This window comes from Mauremys mutica, chromosome 8 (assembly GCF_020497125.1).
Source record: "Mauremys mutica isolate MM-2020 ecotype Southern chromosome 8, ASM2049712v1, whole genome shotgun sequence".
NCBI lineage: Eukaryota > Metazoa > Chordata > Testudines > Geoemydidae > Mauremys > Mauremys mutica.
Window position 1 is genome coordinate 19,349,578 of NC_059079.1, and position 16,244 is coordinate 19,365,821.

A 16,244-nucleotide genomic window follows, 5' to 3' on the forward strand; every position below is an offset into this window, starting at 1 on the left:
TTGGAGGATCAGGCTGGTCTTCATTGAATGCACTTTTCAGAACCAAATGGTGCACAAGATAAAAGAGCCAATACATGCAACCATTGGCAACTCACTTTCATTTGTTTATACTGCATATAACTAAAGTTTCACTTCTGTTGATGTGTGAATTCAAGGCTACTACAGGAAATAACTGCTAGTAATTTATTTAAAGTTAGAGGTTTGCTGTTGGTTACCTGAGAGGCACATCTTGCATACAATCCATTTCCAAATAGACGGAGTTGACTAGGTTAACAAATAAATAGAAATGCTGCTCCATCATTTTCCAGGGCCACTGAGCAACATCAAATGTATATGCACATATGTTTGAACTGAGTGTTACACCTGCCTATCCTTGCATCTACACGGGAACTATCTCCCATGGAATTCAGAGGGAGTTTTACCATTCACCTCAATAGGGACATGATTGCTGCTATTTCACCGATATGCATAGTGTTTTTTGTTAGAAGATAAAGTTCTGCTTTCAGGTGACTCCTTGGATTGTACTTTTTTCAGTAAGAAAGTAGGTTGGCTTTCATTCATGATGTCCCTTAAATCAACGAAAATTTAGTGCCAGGCACAAATCATAATCCAGAGTTCTGAACTGGATTATGGTAGAGGATTATACTGCTGGAGGATTCTCCTTTGCTTTGTAGAATACCCTATACTTAAGGCCATTCATTTTCAGTTTATAACTGATTCCCCTCCCCCACCCCAATTCTCAAGTTTTAGAAAAGCTATTACTTGGGTTTGTTTTTTTAAAACAAACAAAAACAAAAAAAAACCCCAAACATTTACACAAATTTTAGACCACTCAACATGAAAATACTGATTACGTTGAGAAAATCCAATCCATTACATTAGGTAGATGTGTTTGTGTTAATAATAAAGTAATCTAAGTATAAATGTGATGCTATCTGTTAAAGTAATGCAATGTAGTGAAGGATGTACGCGCATACAAATGCACCCCAGTGCTCAAGTCCTTAAAAAGAAAAGTGACAGAATTCCCTGGACCCAGCTCCCCACTGCGGAAAGAGATGGCAGCTCAGGAATCTGCTGCTTTTTTTTTTCTGTCCTTCTGTTCCCCAATATTAACCCTGATATTTACCCAAAAAACTGAAATTAATTTTTTGCACCGATTTTCACCCCTTTTATAAAATTTTTGCAATAAATACTGATACATTTCTAGGAAATTTCAAACAAAAGGCTTTGCACATTCTAAGAAGGGATCATGTGAGTATAAATACCCATGCGTCTAATGAAGTGGGTATTCACCCATGAAAGCTTATGCGCCAATACATTTGTTAGTCTATATGGTGCCACAGGATTCTTTGTTGCTATATATACACTGTTTGTTTTTCCCATTGTATTGTAGAAAATTGCAAAAGAGGAGACATGATTGCTAGCACAGATTCGGTAGTCCTTCCTGGATCAAACATTACCCTCTCGTGCCGGCTAAAACAGGGTGAACAATGCAAGGAACTAATTTTCAATAATTCTGAAATGGTCCTTGCATATGGAAGACACACATTTAGTTGCAAATGTAAATCAAATGGAAAAATCATCTGTGGAATTGACATCTATGTTGGAAGTAAGGAGAAGCTATTTCCTATTCTAACATTTTCTTCCTAGGGTATCAGATGTGATGTACCTCTGAGAGCACATCACAAAGTGGTAGTGGGATAACTACTTTAGTGAGTCCATTGGGTGATGGATAGGTTATTATAGTCAGAGTTAGTTAATTATTTACTCTGGGCCAGATTGTGCCTCCGGGACCCTCCATACACTGATCTCCCCCCATGCATGTGTGGGCATTCACCACTGTAGTGTCATATGCTTTACTGTGGGAAGGGGTTGGACACACATCACCAGCCCACTGTAAACACATTGACCCTTTCCCCTTTGTAAAATACTACATGAGGCTTTATTAATGTGTGCGCCTCTCCCACCCTCCTCAGTGGAATGCCCCTTTTAGTGTGAAGGGAACAGAAGATTCCAAAGCAGTGGAAGATGGAAAAATCCACAACAGATTGCTCCGTTGCGGGGTTCCCCAAAATGCAGACATAGGGTCTTGGCATAGATGGATCTAGCCTCCAGTGGATCCCCAAGATTTGTGATTCAGGGCACAAACTCCCAGTAGTTCCCCATGAATCCTAGTGTGAATAAGAAACTGTGCAATGGGAATCCCACAGAGTTTCCAGTAGCCTATGGGAGCTAATACTCTCTTTTGTCTCATGGGGAAGAAAGCTTTTTAAGAACAGTCATCAGTTGCTGTAGGCAGGCTTTTGGGCCCCAATCCTATCCAGGCTGTGCACGTTGAGGCCCCTGCGTCTATGTGGAATCCGATTGTCTTCACTGGGGCTCCGCACAGTGGTCACCCCATGGAAACAGTTGCCGAAAGTGGAGCTTTAATTTGTTCTTCTAAGTAAGTAAAAAGCCAGTCTCCCATAAAAGAGCTAGGTTAAAAGACAGCCTGAACCCTGAACTCTTTGTTTTTAAAAACAAAGGCAACAAAACAAAACTCAAGACTGTGTAGAAGAGGGTTTCTTAATACCTCTGTTACCAGTGTTTACCTCAAATATTGATAAGAGTGTCTGTTCAGATCCTCCAGAGCAGCCAGGAAATGTATCCTGTATTCAGTATGGAAGAGATGGAAACCTTACTTGCACTTGGGATAAAGGAAGACTCACTCACATAGACACTACCTACGTGGTACAGTAAGTAACTGATGGACAAGGTTCTTTTTAGCCTACAGTTGAATAATAGCTTGAAAACTTACTATTTCTGGCAGGCCTATTTCTTTTTATTAAGGCCCCAAAAAAGTCAGTTGGCTTACGTTTAAACTATTTGGGGAAAAGCACAATGGAGACAGTATATGACTCAAGTTCCTGAAAGTGAGCTCACATTCAGGTCACATTTTTCCCCACAGTTGCTGTACCACTTTCCTCAGCACCTTTTGAGCTAGGCAGGGTGCAGGGACTACACCCCATTTCTAGACATGCTTCCCCCTTGAATCTGGATGTTTACTACTGGAACTGGTAATAAACAGCTGCTTAAGCTTGCCCTTCCTAGGGAAGATTCTCAAACTGTCCAGCGTCCTAATATAGGTCCAGGGCAGGTTTTTCTCTGCTCAGTTACACCATCTGAGAATTTGGCCCACAGAGTGTGTGTTGAAGATTTTAATCACAGGTTTCTCTTTTGTTCTAGGTTAACAAATGAGACAGAATGCTTACATTTTGCAGAAGAAAGTATGAATCCTAAATACGGCTCACTGAATCTGACCAAGCTGAATTTTGAATCCAATTATACAGCTGTAGTTGCTGCCTCAAATAGACTAGGAAATGCTTCTTCCCTACCCTTTACATTCATGTTGATAGACATAGGTAAGTGTTACTTGTCTCTGAAATGAGCAGATCTAGGGAGCTGGTTAGAAGAGGTTGAATATACCAATATATGCCTTAGTGAATAAATTTCAAGTTTCAAAGACACCCAGAGCTTTGGATGGGGGTTCTTATTGTAAAGAAACATTAATATAAATTAATAAGGAAGTGACCCAGTGTAAATGTACCTGAAATTTATATTCCATCATATCTTACACAATGATTTCTAATCACATTGCATATCTAACTGGTTTTTGTTTTGTTTTTTTGGTCTTTGCTATTAGTGAAACCGCATTCTCCAACAGATATTTTAGTGAAATTTGACAACGTTTCTGCAACAAATTGCACTGTCTTGTGGCAGGATCAACAACAGACACAAAGCTTTAGACTAAGATACCGACCGGTTAACAGTCATTCCTGGAATATGGTAATAATTCTTTCAAGGGAAAAAAAAAGGAAGTTGCTGGTCACTGATGTTTGGTTTTGTTTAATTATTTTTACCAGGTTTTTTTCCTTCAAATTTGCATCTCTTCTTGTTGGCACCAAATTTAGGATATGAATTATTGCATTATAGGAAATTAGCTTTAATTTAAACGTCCATCATAAACACCATCTTTGGTCTGAAGTTTTCTGCATGTGAGGCCCTAATCCTGCAAGAACGTATTCATGTACTTAATATTATGCATATGAATAGCCTCAGCGAAGTCAAATATTCATTTGAGTCTTTTCAGGATCACGGCCCTCATGTCTGACATAGCCCTGTGTTCAGACATATAGTAAGTAACTTGCTGCATCTCAGCAAAAGCCAGAAATTTTTTATTACACTTTCAGAGTTATAAGATATAAACATATATCTACCACACTTCTTAAGCTGAAGAAGGGCCTTGTCCAACTCCTATTGAAGTCAATAGGAGTTTTTCCCTTTTACTTTAACAGGATCCAAGTCGGACCTCAAACAAACATATTAGGGTTTTTAAAAAAGTAGAAATCATATAAAGTATTGAGAACAGAATTTGTGAATAATGGAAGAGTTTGTTATCTTCAGATTATTAACTATAGAATTCTGTTGGAAAACTGCAAACCAAAATATTCATTACCCTTTTCTTTTTTAAAAGGTTATTTAGGGTTGCACTGAATTAGTTTGCCATTGGTTTTAAGCATTGTATTAATTTTTTTTTTTGCTACATGAGGATAGCTGGTACTGTAACTCCCAAATTGATATTTCTGTGAGTAACCCCAGAACTTGACAGTACTGCAGAAATGAGTAGTTTGCTAAAACTAGAAAATTAGTGACCCACCAGGAGTTAAGAATATGCCTTGCAGCAGTTTGAGGAAACTTTTCTTCAGACAATGAGCTGACACCTAAACTCCCAGTCAGACAGAAGAAGGGCTCCCGGAAGCCTGGCTGGTGATCACTCAAAACTAGTCTCAGACTTTGGGTAACTGGGTGCTCTGAACCTATTGCGACAGCATATAGGGGTGTGTGCACGTAAGACCTAATAAAAAAGGTAATTTTAGGTAAAAGCACTCTTGTTTTTGCCAATTATTTATCAAACAGAGGAGCTGTCCCCATTGATTTATTCCTGACACCACATAAAAAAGACCATTAAGTTACCACTGCTTTGGGTTCTGAAAACCCTGGGTAACAGTACAGGCTTCAGGCAGAATATCAGTTATCCATAATTCAGAGCATTACTTCATTCAGTCTTTATTTCCTCTTAAGTTTAACATTACATATGCTTTACATTTAATGCCATTAAAGGTTGAAACTTTAAATTCTACAAGACATAATCTACATGATCTGAAGCCACATACAGAGTATGAATTTCAGGTTTGCTGCAAATTTCACCCCAACAGAGGAATGTGGAGTGACTGGAGCACATTTCAAATACAGACTCCAGAAGCAGGTAATAAAATATGCAGTTTGCCATGTTAATTTGTTGTCTAACATGTATTTAGAAATTGTTTGAGAACAGTTTAATATTAATAAATGCAAAATGTGGGGCAGATTCTACCATCAGTTACAGCTGTGTAAATCCAAAAGTAGAGATAGTCGGAAATTGGAATTCCTGTTCATCGGGAAATTCCAAAATGTCAGAAAAAATAATTCATTTGGAAATGGAACAAAAAATAAATTTCTGAAGTTTCCTGCAAAACAGGAATTCCAAAAATGTTGTTTATTAAAAGCTGAAATATTATTTCATTTTGATCTTTTTGAAATGTTTCCAAGGCTCTTGGAGCCCACAGGCAGGGAGCCCAGGAGCCAGGGCTCCTAAGAATGCTGAGCCGGGAACCTGGAAGTCCTGGTTCTGGGGCCATCTGCCTGACATACTGCCCTGGCGCTGGGGACCCTGGGAGCCCAGACTGCCAATGAGCCAGAGGCCTGGAAGCAGAAGTTGCCAAGGAGCTGCACCCCTGAATGCCAGGACTTTCAGGCTCTTCACTACCTATCAGCCTACTGGGTGGGCTGCTGAGAGGCCAAGCATGGTGGCAGGAAATCCAGGCAGGCTTCCATTAGAAACCTGCCTGGTTTCTGTTGTCAGTTTCAACTAACTTGACATGTTTCTTTGGAACATTTTGATTGAAACAAATTGGCATTTTCTGATGGAAAAACGTTCTGTTGGAAAATTTCTCAACAGCTGTATCCAGAAGTCAGTGGAGTCACTTCTGACTTACACTGTTGTAACAGAGCAGAATCTGGCCATGTGTTCTGACAGTCAAACACACAATAAAGTATGAGGTGAATAGTAGATGTTGTCACTATTCCATATTGTAGGAATAGGTGACAGTTTCCAGGAACACATAGTAAGACCATAAAGAGAATTAGTATTAATCAATTTGTGCCAGCTCTAATATAAGATATGTGATGCTCACTATCGGGTCATGTGTTTGCTAGCTTGACTTCAAAACTACACCCTATGAAATCACATAGTACAGACTTTTCAGTTCTTCTTAAAGAAGAAAACTTCTCAGAAGTTTGTCTGTCAAAGTTGTGTTAGTTTGGCACCAGCTCCTTTGATCTTACACATACCTTTGATATATTTTTAAGTTATTATAAAACCTACAGGATCTTACTATGACTCATGCAATTTACCACCATTGACAACATCAGTTTCTGTATGAGGCATTGACTGATGCAAGAGAGGTGTGAACCTTTTCTCCCCCCTAACAATTTCCTTCTTGTAACCCTTTGTACGCACATTGGGTTGCTATAGTATTTCAGTTAAATGTTAGGATTTCAGTTAGGGCGGGGAGGAGCATTTAATCTTTTTCCCAGCTAAATGTGAAATAAGAATCTCAAACTAATCAACAAGTATACTCTAGCCTCATTCCAACTGATCTCAATAGGAGTCGTTAGTGAGAAGTCATAGGGACAAAATGGCTACATTACTACCTAAAATAACTAATGTGCAGAATTTAAAGCTCTGCTTTTAATATAAGAATGATTTTTTTTAAAAGCTACTTATTTTCAAGTCTCTATAGGGTCTGGTCCTGGATTGGGACATGTTACATTTAAGCACCATTCTGGAATTTCTGTTCATTCAAGCACCTTGTATAGGATATATGTGCAAATAGCCTTGAAGGAGGAATATTTTTTGATTCTTTGGAAAAAAACCTCTATCTCACCATCTAATAGTGCTTAGTATTGGGAGAACTAATTCCTACTTTTTTCCCCCTCCTTTAGCTAAGATTAATAAGGTTGTGGGAGATTTACAGGTGATATGGGGCAAGAGTTATTAGCATTGTTTATATTAAGGACTTATCTCCTCCTTGCATGCAGTCCCAGTCACATTCCAGTCAGATTTGTCCATGAGCTCCTTGCTTTTGTTTTAGAGTTATTAGTAACTATTTGTTCTTATTTGAGTTGTTTTTCTTTCTTCAAAACTGATTTCACTAGTGTATGCTGAACCAATCTGTAGTATCTTTTGTTTTACTAGTTTTCTTCTTATCTTGCTGCTACTTTCTGATTTTGAACTACTTGAGCACATAGGCCAAAAGTTGGTGGGCATTCTCCACACTCAGTTGGCTCCATTTTTTTCTACTGTAGGTTTATTAAAAACTTTAGCCAAAGCTTATCAGATATCTTATTTCTGCTAAATCTTAAAAGGTCTTTCATGAACATTTTTCTTCTTTGGGCTAACTGCAACTTTTGACACCACTAATGATAGAATCATAGAATATCAGGGTTGGAAGGGACCTCAGGAGGTCATCTACTCCAACCCCCTGCTTAAAGCAGGACCAATCCCCAACTAAATTATCCCAGCCAGGGCTTTGTCAAGCCTGACCTTAGAAACCTCTAAGGAAGGAGATTCCACCACCTCCCTAGGTAACCCATTCCACTGCTTCACCACCCTCCTAGTGAAAAAGTTTTTCCTAATATCCAACCTAAACCTCCCCCACTCCAACTTGAGACCATTACTCCTTGTTCTGTCATCTGCTACCACTGAGAACAGTCTAGATCCATCCTCTTTGGAACCCCCTTTCAGGTAGTTCAAAGCAGCTATCAAATCCCCCCTCATTCTTCTTTTCTGCAGACTAAACAATCCCAGTTCCCTCAGCCTCTCCTCAAAAGTCTCGTGCTCCAGCCCCCTAATCATTTTTGTTTCCCTCTGCTGGACTCTCTCCAGTTTTTCCACATCCTTCTTGTAGTGTGTGGCCCAAAACTGGACACAGTACTCCAGATAAGACCTCACCAATGTCAAATAGAGGGGAACGATTACATCCCTCAGTGCACACTGTTGATTCATATCCAGTGTCTCATTCACTGTAACCCTAGGTCCTTTTCTGCAGAACTGCTGCCTAGCCATTCGGTCCCTAGTCTGTAGCAGTGCATGGGATCCTAAGTGCAGGACTCTGCACTAGTCCTTGTTGAACCTCATTAGATTTCTTTTGGCCCAATCCTCTAATTTGTCTAGGTCCCTCTATCCTATACCTACTTATTCATTATGAACATTTATTATTTTCAGTAATATAATAAGAAACGGTATATTCCCATTGAGCTTAGATCTAGTGCTCTTTCTACCAAGAAAGTAAGTCACAAATAGATATAAATCATACAAGAAAAACCCTACCAGAATGTTATCTATGGAGCTGTTAATCTGTCTTGAGTAGCCACAGAAAAGTTTGCAGATGTTGAGCCAGTAAGAAACAAACAAACAAACACACACAAAAAAAAACCCCTGTCCTGTGCTTGAGTGCTGTGGCATAACCACAAGGTTAATTGTTTTAGTGCTGAAATGGTTTAACTCTCTCCAAGTTTTATGCAACTATTAGCAGCTGATCTTGTTAGCATGCTGTTATACATTGAATGATGGCAGGATGTAGCCTTAAGAATGTATCTGAGTTTTATGGTTTGGATGGATGCCCTAGAATCTTGTTTTCCTTGTACGTAATCACACCACTAACATAACCTACCTGTCTTAGTACTTATATTGTCGTTCATCTATAAATATTTCTAAAGTGCCTCTCGCTGTAGCCTCTAAGTACTATACATGAATGAAAAATTCAGAAGGGTACCTTTAAGGATTCTAGGTTGCATGGTTTTGTGCCATTTAAAACACATTTCTATTTCAGTTTAGTTTTGTTTTCCCTCATATCTTTCAACATTTTGCAGATTTGTATCAAAGTGCAGTCATAAACTCAACACATTTTTTCTCCCCCAACCAGTGCCAAGTGGGTTGTTAGATGTCTGGTACATAATGCAGGATATGGACTCCCAAACACAGAATATCACTCTTTTTTGGAAGGTAAGATTTTACTAATCTAAGTGAATTTAAAAGTATATAGTCAAGTTTGAAGCAGGGACTGTGTTTTACTGTGTTTGAAGAGAAAGGGCTTAGAGCAAAGAAAAACACAGCTCCCCTTCTCCTGCTAACAGCAGAAAGAGAGCTACCTCCTTGCCTCCCTTAAGGGAACAGACCAAGGAGGAGAGGAAATTCAGCTACTTGTGAGTTTTCTTCTCCTCTTTGATCAGTGCAGCAAAGACTCACCAGGTAGGGGAATGTGAAGAGGGAGCCAGTTCCTGGCTGAAGAGTTATTGGGGTCCCAACATTTCCTGCCAGTGGATGGAGTAGGAGTAGCAATACCTGATCAGGGGAGTGAAAGTGTTCCAGCTATGGTTTCCCACCCCTTTCCTTTAAAAAAGGATGCTCTCCATCACTACTTCCCCATTCCTTCCAGGGAATCATAGAATATCAGGGTTGGAAGGGACCTCAGGAGGTCATCTAGTCCAACCCCCTGCTCAAAGCAGGACCAATTCCCAACTAAATCATCCCAGCCATGGCTTAGGAAAGAGAATATCCATGTTCTCCTCCTCCTCCCCAACATTTTAACTCTCATCCCTGCTGCGGGGAAGACATATTTTGAAATACCTTTTGTGGTGGTATTTATAATATCTTAGTCTGAGGATCTTCTAAAATGCGGGAAGTTTCATGGGGCATTTCAAAATTTAAGATCAGAATGGCCACACTGGGTCAGTATGCTGTCTTCCAACAGTGGCCAATGCCAGGTGCCTCAGAGGGAATGAGCAGAACAGGCAATCGTCAAACGATCCATTCTGTCATCCACACCCAGTTTCTGGCAATGAGAGGCTAGGGACACTCAGAGTGTGAGGTTGCAGCCCTGCTCATCGTGGCTAATAGCTATTGTTGGACCTGTCCTCCATGAGTTTATCTAGTTCTTTTTTTTTAATCCCATTATAGTTTTGGTCTTCACAGCTTACCTAGCAACAAGTTCCACAGGTTGACTTTGGGTTGTGTGAAGACATACTTCCTTCTGTTTGTTTTAAACCTGCTGCCTATTAATTTCATTAGGTGACTCCCAGGTTCTTGTGTAATATGAAGTAACACTTCCTTTGTATCTGGTAGGGTGACCAGATCACCCAGGTCAAATATCGGGACGCGGGGGGGCGGGGGCAGAGGGGGAAAAATGGCAGCAGAGCAAAAAAAAAAAAAATTCCCCACCCCCGATTCCTCCTCCCTCCGCAAGCGCTGGAGGGAGGCCCGGGAGACTCAGGGGAGCACGGGGCCGGGGTGAGTGTGAGTCCAGCCTGGCCCCAAGCAGGCAGGACTCAGGCGTGATATCTGGAGGGAGAGTAGGGGGTGGCCTGCGGGGCCAGGCAGCGGCTGTTCTCCCCACCTGGGCAGCAGGACTCGGGAGCAGCCGCTGCTGCAGCTCCTACTGCCGCGGGGGGAGGAAGCGGCCGCTGGCCAAGTTCGGCAGCTGCGGCTCTGGCGCCCACGAACCCCCCGAGCCCGGGTCTGCTGCGGGGACCCAGCGCGCACGCTGCGCATACCCAGCCCCTGGCCACTCGCGTCTGGGCTGGCTGCCCAGCTGGTGCAATCCTGCGGGCGGCCTCGGAGTGGGGGCAGCAGGCCCCAGCCCCCCGCATCCCGCTCGGGTCCTGCAGGGGAACGAACGGGACTGGGCTGCCGATACCTCCGCCACGGGATTGCACCAGCTGGGCAGCCAGCCCAGACGCGACTGGCCAGGGGCTGCGCGCAGTGTGCGCGGGCCCGGGCTCGGGGGGTTCGGGCCCGGGCACCAAAGCCGCAGCCGCCGAGCGCCACGTGCTTGGCCACTTCCTCCCCCCGCAGCAGTAGGAGCTGCAGCAGCGGCTGCTCCCGAGTCCCCTGCCCAGGTGGGGAGAACAGCCGCCGCCTAGCCCCACGGGCCACCCCCCTACTCTCCCTCCAGGTACCGCGCCCGAGTCCTGCCTGCTCGGGGCCAGGCCAGACTCACACTCACCGCGGCCCCGCACTCTCCTGAGTCTCCTGGGCATGGCATGCTTGGAAAGAAGCGGGGATTTGGGGAGGGAGACAATGGGGCAGTGAGGGGGCGGGGATGGGGGCGAGGATTTGGGGAAGGATCCAATGGGGGAAGGAGGGGGCGGAGTCGGGGCAGGGGAGGGCGCGAGCCCTTCGGGCTCCGGAGCCTTTGCTTGTTTGTCCTGTGTCCCGACCTAACATTGGTCGGGACGCGGGACAAACAAGCAAATATCGGGACAGTCCCGATAAAATCGGGACGTCTGGTCACCCTAGTATCTGGTAAGTTATTGACACGACAGCTGCTACTTCTAGTCAGAACAAATATGCTTCTGCTAATTAAAAGAAATATATTCAGATCTTCTCCAACATGAAGTGCCACTGCTGACTAGCTAATTTCTGATAAGGAGTTACAGCTAACCAGTCTCAATAAGCTTTCAAATAATGCCTAGGTTGTTACTGTACTTCCTCCAGCTTCTAGACTAGAGGTAGGAAGAAAGTGAAAGTGTGTTACTAAAGGACAGGTGTTGATATGAGTATCATTTTCTAGCAAAGAGGACTATTACTATAAATAGCTGTCTGATTCAGAAAAATGTTACCTCACCTTGAAATGGGTATTGGAAGGAACAGTGGCTGAGTTACTTAATATAAGTAGCTTAAGGGTCTGAAGCAAGATGTGGAAGGTGTGAAAAGCACTGAACAAGCAGATAGTTTTTTGTCATTCAGATTAGTGACAGACCACAGTAGTGACGATTGGTAGCCACAGCAGCTGTTCTTGAAGTTGTTCCGATTTCCTGAGTTTGTTTTCCAATTCTTTATTCTCATAAGGAATATACGCACATGAGAGAAGTATTAGATCAGACTATACCCCTTCCTGGAAAGGAAGAAAGATGTGCTGGTATATTTTTTCCAGGAAATGACAGCTCTCCCAGCTGCTGTTAGAGGAGATTCTGAATTAGGCCCTGATTCAAAGCTTATTGGCTTGTATGGAAAGACTACATGGAGGACAGTGGGCTTGAAATCGAGCCTTTAATGGACAAGCTATAGCCCATGTGTAGTGTGTTCATATTATAAAAACTTATGACAGGGAGATTATATATGAGGTGACACAGGAATCTATTTTCTTTCATTGTATTAGGCAGACAGTCAGAACTAGGAATTACTACTTCTGTTGTTCTAATCAGTGCTTCCAGAACCATCACAGATGGTGTTCATTAGTAATTTTCCACAACAGAGGGAGCACAGGTAGAATATCTTTTTACAGGTCTTACATGAGCAATGATTTTTCTTCTTTATATTTCTCAGTGACGGGATTTCCACCTCCTTCTCTCCTTGTCCCTGGATAGCAGCATCTAATGAATCATTTTCTCACAAAAAAAGATCCTTTCAGCACTGAAATGTAGCTAAGGTAGCAGTTAATGGCAAACTTTGCAATGGGGATTCTCAAAGGAGGAGGAGTTAGGTGACCAATTCCCAGTGAACTGATTTGATTGAATGGGATTTAGGTGCCTAACTACCTTAAACTCCTTTGAAAACCCTATCCATAAGCATTACTTTAATTACGTGTAGCTACCTGGTAGAAGATGCATTTGAGCAGAAGCAAAAACACAGTGGGTTTTTTTAGATGCACTACCTAGCAAATAATTGCATTGTTTTTTGTGGTTTTTGAATGGAGTCAACCAGAATTGCTGATCTCAGGTTTGTTAGCTTACGGAGACAGCTCTGGGAAACAAAATGTGTTAGCCTCCACGGAACCACCACACAGGACATAAGCCATTGTCTTACCACAGGTCCCACAAATAACCAGCTTTCCATCCCTCTCCTCTACAGAGAGGGAAAGCTGGATTAAAGTTTTATAATTTTATTTCCCTTAAGGAAAAGGGATTTAACAGAACGATAACCTTTCTGCATCATTTGAAACCAACCTATAAAATCCTGGAGCAGGGATACAAGACCTATAGCGGTCTGTACAGTCTTATTGAGTTCCCTAGGACTTTGCTTTAAAGGTATAATTGCACCTCAAATAGTTCATTTATGAGCTAAAAGTTTTGCAAAGAAATCAGACAAGTAGAGAGATTGCTCTGCTATTACTATATAATTAAGGTTCTCTGCCATAGAATTAGTATGTATCTTGGCATAGATTTTAAGGCCAGAAAGAACCATTAGATGATCATTTAGCCTGACCTCCTGTAGAACACAGGCCATAGAACTTCAGCCAACTTCTCTTTGCTATATATTTTGTTGTAGAAATTGCAATGGGCTTATGAACAATAATAAAAAAAAAGTGAACTAGAGAATGTTGTCAGATTGTAAATTTAAGGTAGGTCATATTTGGTATCTAAGCTACAGAGTAGTGTCCCTTTGATCACTACAGTGTCTGCATTTGAATTTAAAAAAAAAACAAGATGTGCCTATGCCATTTAAATAGATTCTTTAAAAAAATGGAAATAGCAGGTTCATAACAGAAGTACTATTGAAGTCTCAGTTTTTGATAGTTGTTTTTTTTTTTGGCCTTTGCAAGCCTGAGGCTCCTCTGGGAGGATTCTATGTCAGTGTAGCTGCAGCACTCTCCATCAGTAGATGGGGCTCGCACCAGCACACTTCCCTTCAACAGTAGGGGCTGTTGCATCTCATTCTGGTTGTCTCTGCTGGAGGAGCTGTTTTTGATACTGAGTGGAAATGGCAGGATCCTCATAAACTTTCTCCGGTCTTCATAATATCTTTTCTAACATCGCTGATTCTTTAATAGCTTCTGCATTTATTTCATAATTACAGAATTATCAGAAACAGAATGTTACTGTTAAGAAGGCTCTGGTACATCTTGAATATGAAAAGCCTTTATGTATATAAAAACAAAAACTCCCAATTATATTCTAAATATTTGATCTGAATTCATGTCTTTTTCTAGACAGGATTTCTCATCAGTTATTACAGCCTCTTCTGCTGGCATGTACTTTTATGCCAATATTTTTAGGTATCGAACCTTTTACTGTTGAGTTTAATTATTATTATATTGAACCTTTATACTGTACATGCATTATGCACAAGCTATTGTAAAGGCACCAGACGCTTCTGTGAACTACTAGCCATAGCTTTTGGTAAGATGTATAGTTCTCAGCAGCTAACAACATCTTTATCCAAGAGCAGACGTGAAAACTTTCCAAAGTCGCTTGAAGCACTTCAGTTAATTAATTTCAATTGAACAGTGCTAGTGCAAGGTGCTCTTAACAGTTTTGGCAAATTCCTGTTTTTGAATATTTGTGATCTTGCCAGGAAAATAATGGGGGAAAGTAATAAGGTATATTTCTTTGTAGGTTATGAGCAAGTCAGAAGCAAGAGGAAAGATCCTGCATTACACACTGACCTTTCAAGCACTAAACCAGAAGAGTCCTAGAACGACAGATGTGAACATTACCACACAAACCCACTTCACTAGAGTCCTCCCCAAGGTGGATTATAACATAATGGTCTATGCTCATAATTCAAAAGGAAACTCGTCTCCAACGTCCATCATTACTGATCTGAGTATTTTAGGTAAACACTGTTACTGCTCGAGTTATGAGAAATATCAGCTCTTGCTTTTGAACAGAGCAGAACTCCGTGTTCTGAAGTATTCAGCTTTTGTGCTACAGCAGCTTAAGCTAGAAGGTCATTCAAAGCCCTGTTACCTCTTTATACAGTTAAGATTAGTGCTTATGAGGCTTGCTGATAATTATAGGCTAGGCTAATAATTTGTCAGAGTTTGTAATTAATGAGCAGTATGATTGGCTCTAAGCACATTGTGTCCATGTATCATGGTTACTATTCAGCAGCTGGACTCAGCTAGCTGGGTTTCATCGTTCTCTGCAGCCTAGGCTGGCACATAGTTGCCTTCTTGTAGCCCAGGAGTAATTCTTATTTTTAAACTATCGATAGGATCCCCTATTGGGCCCTGTCCTAACTTTGCAGTAGGATATTCACAGTGTGCATTGCTCCACGTGTTGCTTATTCTGCTCTGCATTACTATTTCTAGACAGTCCCCCCGCACAACTGAGACAGTATGGCATATCTGCAGCTGAGAATGTGTTGATATAGGCCTTTTTTGCTTAGGCTGCCTAAGATGGATAGAGACAGTTGATACATGGCTGTATTGTGAAAAAGGCTGCTGAGTGGACACAACTCAGCCATGTTTGTTATACCAAGGTCAGATCTGTGGCATGGTCATACTTCAGTGGTAAACAGCAACTTACTAACCCACCTTTGTCACCAACTTCCCTCCCGCAGCTTTTTCCTGCAGAAGAGAGTAATGTGGCCCTGTGTCTGAAAGCAAAATTTTACACTTATGTGGATCACACATGTTCCAGTCTCTTGGTGGAAACATGGGTGTTATTAGAATGGTTGTTAGGTAGAAACCATGTGAAGACCATGGACATTAAGGTGTAAAGCTAGCAATGCTCCTGTTGCTGTACCATGATGCAAGATGGCAATAAAAAAAAACAAAAACAGCCAAACAAACAAACCCCACAGTTTTAGCAGCATAGTTGTAATCAGACTAGCACAAAGAGCTTTTCCCTCTGATGAAGGATTCTGTACACTGTTTAGCACTAAGATGAAGAAAGGCAGCAATTGCACATATCCAATCTACCAAGTCAAAATACAGCAGACCATGAGTAACAGATTTAAATAAGTGATATTGTTTAAGGGAGTGTTACAGGAAAACTTGTGTGTTTTTTTCCCTCTCCTTTTTAAGATTTACCTCCTCCGCAGAGCGTCTCTGTTACACCAATGGGGAATAACAGCATCTTTGTCATTTGGGTGCCTCCCATTGAATCCACAGCCTTCAATGGATATATAGTGGAATGGGCAAAGACAGGCAGCCCTGAACCCCATTTGAACTGGATAAAATTTCCAGCATCCAATTTGTCCACAATAATATCAGGTAATTGTACACTTTGGAAGGAGAATCCACTTCTAATTAGAAAGCTTTGTATTAGGAACCATCTGATTCACTGTACATTTCTACTAGCCCAAGCTGAACAGTTACAGTATTTAAAAGCATTTAAAAATAGTTAGTGGCTGCTATGTAATAATCTTAGTTGCGCTA

At 41.5% G+C, this 16,244-nt stretch overlaps 2 protein-coding genes across 3 annotated transcripts in view; one reads left to right on the forward strand and one right to left on the reverse strand.

Annotated features, from left to right (window-relative positions):
- Positions 1-16,244, reverse strand: part of C8H1orf141 (chromosome 8 C1orf141 homolog) — a 127,284-nt gene that overhangs the window by 108,810 nt on the left and 2,230 nt on the right. The window lies entirely within an intron of this gene.
- Positions 1-16,244, forward strand: part of IL12RB2 (interleukin 12 receptor subunit beta 2) — a 32,979-nt gene that overhangs the window by 6,510 nt on the left and 10,225 nt on the right. The window contains exons 4-11 of one of the 2 annotated variants that reach the window (XM_045027686.1): positions 1,394-1,609; positions 2,621-2,735; positions 3,226-3,401; positions 3,683-3,825; positions 5,161-5,305; positions 9,066-9,145; positions 14,476-14,695; positions 15,891-16,079. In XM_045027686.1, coding sequence (XP_044883621.1) covers positions 1,394-1,609; positions 2,621-2,735; positions 3,226-3,401; positions 3,683-3,825; positions 5,161-5,305; positions 9,066-9,145; positions 14,476-14,695; positions 15,891-16,079 — 1,284 coding nt within the window. The remainder of the gene's footprint in view (positions 1-1,393; positions 1,610-2,620; positions 2,736-3,225; positions 3,402-3,682; positions 3,826-5,160; positions 5,306-9,065; positions 9,146-14,475; positions 14,696-15,890; positions 16,080-16,244) is intronic. The other variant, XM_045027688.1, reaches the window with a different exon arrangement.